Source organism: Nannospalax galili, unplaced genomic scaffold (assembly GCF_000622305.1).
Source record: "Nannospalax galili isolate Female #2095 unplaced genomic scaffold, S.galili_v1.0 scaffold1258, whole genome shotgun sequence".
NCBI lineage: Eukaryota > Metazoa > Chordata > Mammalia > Rodentia > Spalacidae > Nannospalax > Nannospalax galili.
The window spans coordinates 912,697-921,696 of record NW_008341370.1 but is presented as its reverse complement, the minus strand read 5'-3'; the positions used below and the strand labels follow the sequence as shown (position 1 = coordinate 921,696).

The window sequence follows — 9,000 nt, the reverse complement described above, 5'->3', positions numbered from 1 at the left end:
TTATTCTGGGGGCTGGAAAGATGGCTCAGCAGTTAAGAACACTGGTTGTTCTTGCAGAAGACCAGGTTTCGAATCCCAGCACCCACATGGCAGCTAACAACTGTCCGTAACTCCAGTCCCAGGGGATCCAAAAGCCTCTTCTGACCTCTGCGGGTATTGCACGACATGGGTGCACTTACATGCTGGCAATACACGCATACACATAAAACAAAAATAAATGAAATTTTAAAAAAAAAGACTATTTTGTTATTCTGGTAATTTTACAAGGCTACTAAATTAGATTCTTCTTTCATCATAAAAACAATGTCTCGCTGAAGGAACCCAGAAATGTTGATCCTAAAATGGCAATTTCAAAAACAAAGACAAAATCTACCCACTGACCCAGGAATGGGGAGGGGGTGGGGAGAATTTTAGCATGTATAAGTGACACAAAGAAGTCCAGTTAAAAACTACATAAATGCCGGGCGTGGTGGCGAACGCCTTTAATCCCAGCACTTGGGAGGCAGAGGCAGGCAGATCTCAAGGATCTTTTTGAGTTTGAGGCCAGCCTGGTCTATATATAGTGAGTTCCAGGACAGCTGGGGCTACAAGGAGACCCTGTCTCAAAAAGACAAAAACAAAACAAACAAAAAAAAACACTATATAAATAAGGGGGCTGGAGAAATGGTTCAGGGCTTAAGCGCACTGGCTGCTCTTTCAGAGGGCCATAGTTTGATTCCCAGCACCTACATGGCGGCTAACAACCATCCCAGTTACAGGGAATCCAATGCCCTCTTCTAACCTCCAAGGGTATTGCATGGTGCACATAGCTAGCCACCATGTGGGTGCTGGGAATTGAACCCAGGTCCTCTTCAAGAGCAGCCAGTTCTCTTAACACCTGAGCTTTCTCTCCAGCCCCCAATAAATAAAATATTTTTTTAAAAAACCTATATAAATAAACCCACAGCCCTTGGGTAGGTTTATGATGCACAGCTGGAGAAGGTAAAGATAACACTGCACTTGTAATATCTTTCTTCCTCCTTTCTGGTATTCCAGAAATGCAAATCCAACCCAAGAAAACATCTTGCCAAACTACAAATCCTTTTCTGAAGGAACAAGGTTTAAAAACTCAGAAGCCAAGTCTCCAAGTTTCATAAGCCAAGCTTTTGGAGAACACTTACTATACCACTGCAACTTGGAGCATTCTTTCCAAATTTCTGTTGATTTGATTTTCACTATGTAACTGCAGCTATTTATTAAAGGCAGGGTCTCACAATGTACAGGCAAGCCCAAAACTCAGAGAGATTGGCCTGCCTCTGCTGGGATTGAAGGTGTGTACCTACTATGTCTGGTAGCAACTGACTTTTAACAAAGTTTCACATGCCTTTAACTTAGCAGAGTCCAGATGCAAAGGTTTCCCTTCCAGAGCAGCATCTTTCTTCTTGCTTTTGGATCACCCCTCTAGATCTCTACAATCCCTGCCCACAGCACTACCCTCTTCCAGATCCTTTTGCACCAGTGTTATTTTATTCTACCTCATGAGGTGACTAGCATTATCTTTGCTTGAAAACTGTTTATTAATTTGCCTGTCAAACATTCTATAGAGCCGTTTATATCTTACTAGAGAAACCTCCTGGGTACATATTGACAGCTCAGCAAGTATTTGCACAAAGCTCTGAAACATTTGGTTCCTTCAGAGGAAGAAGTTGCTGTGTCAAGCAGAGAATTATCAAACACCTTTTCTTCTACTTCCCTCCTTTACAGAGGGAAACTGCCCTCTAGCACAACAAGAGGCAGAAATTACACTTCTAAACTACTAAGCGGAGGAATAAAGAATAGAAATTTGGGGTTCAAGAGGAAAGAGGCCAGCATTTCCAGGACTACATGTAAAGCACACCATGTAGTTTCTTAAACCATGGGTATGAGAAGGCAAATATACGTATGAAATTTACCTTGAAACACTTAAGTTTTTCCTCTTCCAGGCTTTCTCTTAGCAAAACTTACAGGACAAGTTCAGGCACTTAGATTACAACCAACTGCCCAAACCAGACCTAGACCTGCCACTAAGTCTAAAGAGCTAAATGCTACCTCTGTCCACCTTCCTAATCACCCACCCTCTAAGAAGTGTGTTGATGTGAAATTTTATATTCACTTCCTAATCCCACCCAAGTGTCAAGCCTTTTAGGGATCTTGAAGTAACTATCATCAAGACATGTCTCAGTGAAGTCTGCCTAATATTTCATTACCATTTTAAAATCTTCAGCCAGGTGGCATGACTAATGGTAAAGATTAACAGTTTTAAGACAATAGTCTGGGCCGGGCATAGTGGCGCACGCCTTTAGTCCCAGCACTTGGGAGGCAAAGGCAGGCGGATCTCTGTGAGTTCAAGGCCAGCCTGGTAGACATAGTGAGTTCAGGTCAGCTGGGCCTACAGGGACCCTGTCTCATAGAGCCTTGCTGGGTCTGGAGTATCCCTCTTGCTTCCTGTGCCTGCTTGAAGATGTGAGAGCTCAGCTTCTGCTCCTCCAGTCATTCCTGCCACAGAGCCTCCCTGCCAGGGAGGAACCATAAGCTTAAATAAACTCTTCCTTCTATAAGTTGCTTTGGTCAGTGTTTCTACCACAACAACAGAAATGTAACTAATACACTTACCTTATCATGCCTACCACAAAACTTGACAGAAAGAAGCAGTTATCAAAGAAAAAGTATTTAAATGTGTAAATCAAAGGTTCTCATCATGCACAAGCAAAATCAATGGATGAGGCTGTCCTCTAGACCTGGCCTTTCTCTGCCTTTTACTGCTACTGCAAAGCTTAAGAAAAACATTGTATATCCAGGCAAATAAATGAGATGCAATAATCAGGATGATTTCACACTTCTCATCTGTGCTGAATCCATAAATAAAATATTTTGCACCCAAAAGAGTACTCAGAAAAATAGGATCAAGAATCTACCCCCAGTTCAGCTGCAGCTGTACACTCAGCAAGCAGATTGAAGCTGGAAGTGTCTCACTGGAGCAATCTCCGATTATTACCTCAATAAGCATTTTGTGAACAAATTTAAAAGATAGATTAGAAAATTAAAATAAACATCAATGACCTTTAAAAATAGATGGAAATAGCTAGGCATGATGGTACACACCTTTAATCCCAGCACTCAGGAGGTGGAGGCAGGTGGATCTCTGTGACATCAAGGTCACCCTGGTCTACATGGCAAGTTCCAGGCCAGCTGGGGCTACAAAAAAAAAAAAAAAAAAAAAAAAAAAAAAAAAAAAAAAGAAAGACAATAGTCTATATAGTTCCACACAGACCATTATAACACCCCATCAGAGATTGTCCCCACAAAATCTCAGAAGAAAACAGCCTTGAGTTCCTTAAGCAGGCAAGAAAGATGGTTTAAGACACTTTACTGGAACTTGGGGGCAGTGGTGCACGCCTTTGATTCCAGCACTAGGAAGGCAGAGGCAGGCCAATCTTTGTGTTCAGGTCAACTTGGCCTACCTACTTAGTGAGTTCCAGTCACGTTATACAAAGAGAGAGAGAAACAGACAGACAGAGATAGGCTACTGAAAGTCAAGCCTATGCCTGAACTCCCGGGAAGATTCAGTTTGAAAGCCAACCTAGACTACTCAAGACCCTATCTCTCTCTCTCTTTCTCAAACACATACACACACACACACACACACACACACACACACACACGCACACACACACACGGAGAAAAGGCTGCCTTCATAACAAGTCCACTATGGAAGAATCAGTGAGTCTCAGCACAGAGTTAGAAGATTATATGGTCCACCAGCTTCATTTTACCAATAAGAAAATGCAAATGACTTGGTCCATGCCACACAATTTAATCTGAAGCTTCATGTGGAACCCAAGCCTCGCTCACTCCTGAGTCCTGTGCTCGCTAACCCTTTACCTCTAGGCAACATGAAACTTGGTATATATCAGTAATGTTAAGGGCCAATCTAAACAAGAAAAAGCCCAGAGCTAAAAGTCAGGAGAATTCAGAGTCTATTTCAAAACCCTAGGAATCACAGATTACTACTAGCAGGAAAGAACTATTCAGTATCAATTTATTTCCTATTTTGTTTTGAGAAAAGGTCTTCCTGTGTGACCCTGCCTTGCCTCAAACTTATGGTAATCCTTCTTCCCTCAGCCTCCCTAGTACTGAGATTACAGACATGTACCATCATATCTGGCTTTGAATACCTTTTTTATTTTTCTTTGATTCAGAGTTTCTCTAGGTAGCCCAGTCTGGCCTGGAGGAACTATGTAACCTAGGCTGGTCTTAATTCATCAAGTTCCTTCTGCCTCAGCCTCATGAGTGCTGGGATTACAGGTGTGAGCTACCATACCTGGCTCTTGAATGTCATTTTTAAAACACATCTGCAATGCTGCCATTGTTTCAGGAACTTGAGATGTGAAGCAAATCAATACAATCTTCTAAGGGTGGGAACAGCAAAGGGCCCAGCCTGTTACTTTTGCCAGTCCATTTTCCACATTTTTAAAAAGTTCACTAACTGCTGTGTGAAATGCCTACTGTAGCTGACATCACGCTATGCAAGTCAATCCAACACATGAATGTTTTATGTAATCCATCTTGTTACAGCAGGTAATGATTGCCAGGATTACCTTTATAAGGTACACAAAGGGGGGTGGAGTTCTCACAGATCAATACATAAGAAACAACCTAGCTGCTTTCTCTCTTCTTACACCACCATCCCAACTCCCATCACCCCAGTTCTCCCATGAATAGTAAAGAGGCATGAAGTTCCCACAACTGTACCATCTCATGGTTTTCTTGGTCCCTTCTAACTTGAGAGAACGCCAACTGTTCTATATTCCAGCCAGCCTAGAATATCTACCAGTAGGCATTCTGATAATAAATCCAGGATTCCTGTATCTGTTTCCCAGAAGTTTGAAATATTAGTTGACAGTTCTACAGTGGAATCTAACAGCCAAGTATATACAATCAACTCCAACTCAATCCTCAACTACTTATTGTATTATCTCTTGTTTGTTTTTTGAAACAGGTCTCTGTAGCCCAGGCTAGCCATCCTTCTACCTTCACTTCCCAAGTGCATGCACCACCATACCAGTAAAAACCTTTACATCAAGTTCATGTGCACAGGTAACCTAGAATGACTTCAACTTCATCAACACCAGGATTCAACCCCTTGAAATACAATACTAATTATGAAAAGTAGGGAGTTCCAAGCTAGCCAGGAATACACAGTGAGACTCTTGTCAGAAAAAGATATAAGGATGTTTACAATTAGATGGTCTTGGGGCTGGAGAGATGACTCAGCGGTTAAGAGCACTGAATGCTCTTGCAGAGGACCCGGGTTCGATTCTCAGCACCCACATGGTGGCTATGAATGAACCATCCTTAACTCGAGTTCCAAGGGAATCGGAAGCCCTCTTTTGACCTCTGCGGCAATGCATGACATGGGTGCACTCACATACATGCAGGCAAATATACTCATACACATAAAATAAAAATAATAAATATTTTAAGATTAGATGGTCTGACAACAGGTTTATCGTTGGGTAGCAAAGGGTACCTCAGAGCAAACCCTACCCTCCTGTACCTCTCACATAGACTACTGTCACACACCTTAAGAAGCCCACAAAACTGAAGTTATACCACCTCTTCTACAAGTGAGTGGAATTATAAGTGAGTGGAATCAGCTCATTCCCTGGATCTCAGAACTGAAATGAAATCGAACAGGAATCTCTTTTGTGTAGAGTGCTGGGGTCTGGTGACATTAAAAGTGAATAAAAGAATTAATTCATGCTTCTAAACAAGGACTGTACCTACATCCTTATCATGTACCCCTGGACAGAACAGAACAGTATCTAACCTAGACACATAGCGAATGCTCAATTATATAGTAAGAGGACAGAAATTGCTATGGAAGTGGATGGAAAAAGAAAAATGAAAACAAACGATAGCTCTGGCCTGTATTCTGAGCACTTGGGAAGTGGAGACATGAAAATAAGGAGCACAAGGCTACAAAGACCCTGTCTCCAAAAACAAAAAGCCAGCAAGCAGAAAGGAGGTCTAAGTGTCCCCAAACAACAGAATTAAAATCAGCATTGTGTTTCAATGAACCTTCCTCCCTTTCCCAAATTATTTCCTCTAATACTTTTCAAGGTAGATTTCTTTGCATTACAAAACAGTGTGCAGAAGCAGACATAATTACAGAATGACCAGAGACAGGCCACACTCTAAGACAAAACTTACCCAGGCAGCAGAAAAACTTAGCATTTCCCTATTCCTCACACAGATACAGAACATCAGGGGATACAGAGCATCAGCTCACAGAGCTCTTTTCCCAGCTCTATAGAAGACTGAAGTAGTTCTAGGATGGGGAGGTAACACAGGTAATTATTCCAGGGGAACAAGCTCTAGCACAAAGGTACACCTGCTGAGAATGAGGGCCAGAGGGAGCTTCTCTTCCTTTGAAAAGCTAAAGGCTCCAAGGAGCACCCAAGATTCCTGAGGAAAAGGGAAGCAAAGCCAAATACAAATAAAACAGAATTGGAGAAGGATCTAAAAGTTGCAGTCTTAAGTGTCATTGTACATTTTATCTTCACACCTTGGCAGATAGCAAAGAACGGAACATGACTTAAAAAATATGAAGAAAAATATTGGCCCATCTCTATTCAAAGCTCTAAACTGATTGATGGCGAACCAGCAAACAAGGTCTTTTTTTGTGTGTGGATATTCCATGAACAAACCATAAATTTATCCAAAACAAACCTTTAGAAGAAAGTCTCTCTCAAGATCAGGAAAGACACCAGCATCCCTTTAAATTGAGCTGCTTCTCCCAAAGTTCAATTAACAAAAGAAAGTGTTAATAAGATTCCACATGTAAACAAAGAGGCCAGCCTTGCTTTAAAGGGAACACTTGAACCTAATATGAAATTCTATCAGAAAGCTCCCAATTCTAAACAAAAATATTAACAAAAATGTCTTCTTCCCCCATACAGACGCCACCATTTGCCATTCAATAAAAAGGCCAGTAAAAATAATTTCAGTTTCTGTCAAGTGAACAGTGTCAAAAAAAAAAAAAAAATCACTCAAGACAAATGTATCTTCAGAGCCATCAAAGAAGTCATTTATACCATTAGGAAAGTCACAAAACCAAAACAAACAGCAAACCCATTGTAGAGAAAAAACTCAGCTACTGTTCCAACAACACAGAATCCATTTCAGACTGCATAAAACATAACAAGCAAAATCAATCCAAGGTACAAGCAAAATGCCATTGCCTCCTCTTTTGTTTCGGGCACAATGTAACAAGGGCAGCTTGTCTGGGACTGCTCCTGATACAGTATTGCTGCTTAAAACCTCGCTCCTCAAGGTCACAGCCAATTTCGGCTCTGGAATAAAAGGTCGATAGCGGCAGTGATGGTTTGGGTTATCACTGGCAGAAAAGCAGAGTGTAAAAGTTTATGAGCTCATCAGGATTGTTGTACCATTACATCAGAGGCAATTATAAATGGCCAAGAGCAGAAGATGGGGAGCCAATCAGATCACAGATAGGATGTCAACCTAAGACCAACTGTCTCCTGGCTTTGACAGAAGGATTTTACCTCCATAATTCAAATCCCAAACCAAAGCAATCTGCACTTACTACTCCAATCACTCAGCTGTTTACCAGCACTTCCAGAGAGCAGCCCAGGCCACTGGGCCGGCGGAGACCAAGACAGGAGGTGGCCCGGGTGGCCCAGGGCGAGCCACAGCCGGCCTCGAGCCGCCCCTAGGCAGGCCCCGGCGCTCCCCGAAGGTCCCCCCGAGCCCTAGGGGCCACTCTTTAAAAGCACATATCGGGGGACAGCCCAGAGCAAAGCAAAGGGGGGGGACAGAGCAGCGGCAGGTGAGCCACACAAGGCCGCCTCTCCTCCAGGGCTCCCGACACTCGCCTGCAACCAGGGCACCCCCTCACCCGGGCCTGGCTCTTCCAGGCCCACTCTGCTCCTCACCCCCGGGAGGCCCCTGGAGCGCCCAGGGCCCCAGAGAGAGGGGGAGGAACCGCATGGACACCCCTGGAAAAGCCTCACACAAAGGCTCACCGAAGGAAGCAGAGGAAGGCAGACAGGCAGCCATTTTAAGAGAGAAGAGCCAGACAATGGCAGCTCCCAGGCAGCGGGGGCCCAGGCCCGAGGGAAGCCCTCGGAGCCGCCCGCTCCCCGCGGCCGCCACCCAGCCACCCCCCGGCCCCCGGCCCCACTCGCCCCAGCCCCCTCCCCGCGCGGCGTTTTACCGGGGGTGTCCGGCCGAGCGGCTGCCCCCCGCCGCCGCTGCTCCCGGGGCTCATGGGCGCGTGGTGGCTCCTTTGTTGGGCCCCTCCCGAGGCGGCCGCTGCCGCCGCCGCCGCCGCAGCCCCCCAGCACTGCGAGGCCATGTCCGCCGGGCCCTTGCCCGCGCCCCCGTCCTGGGGCCCGCCGCCGTAGTCGGCCCCCGGGTAGCCCTGGTAGCCCCGGGCCGAGCTGGGCGACGTGAGCAGTTGGTTGAGGGTGGGGGTGGCGGTGGGCTGCGGGTTGCCGCCACCGGCCGCCGCGGGGCCGCCTCCCCCCATGGCCCCGAAGCGCTGCTGAACGAAGGACGAAGACGACGACGAGGCGGAGGCGCTGGAGGAGGCCGGCGGCTTGGAGCCCGCGGCCGCCGCGCCGGAGCCCGGAGTGCCACCTCTCGGGGAGCTCAGCGCGTAGGCCTGGGGGGGCGGGGGGTAGGCGCTGCGGTTGGGGTAGTAGGAGTTGTACTGGTGGTTGGGGAAGCCGTGGTCGTGCGAGTTCTGCTGGGGCCCCGTATAGGGCTCCAGGCCCCCGCCGCCGCCGCTCTGCAGCGCTGCCAGGCCAGGGCTTTGTTGTCCGCCATGTTGTTGGTGGAAGACGGCGGCCGCCGCGGCGGCGACGGCGGACGGGCTCCGGCCGTAGGGCGGCCCGAAGCCGTAGGCGGGGGGCGGCAGGGCTGCCGCGGCCGAGTGCGGAGGCGCCCCCCCCCCGT

General features: G+C 46.4%; 2 protein-coding genes across 2 annotated transcripts in view; both read right to left on the bottom strand.

Moving 5' to 3' along the window:
- LOC103737119 (AT-rich interactive domain-containing protein 1A) overlaps positions 1-9,000 on the bottom strand; it is a 90,299-nt gene that overhangs the window by 80,514 nt on the left and 785 nt on the right. The window lies entirely within an intron of this gene.
- Positions 8,102-8,995, bottom strand: LOC115071014 (AT-rich interactive domain-containing protein 1A-like; the record flags this gene model as incomplete). Its single annotated transcript, XM_029565219.1, has 1 exon — positions 8,102-8,995. A coding segment is annotated over one exon (894 nt), but the record flags the coding sequence as incomplete, so codon positions are not given.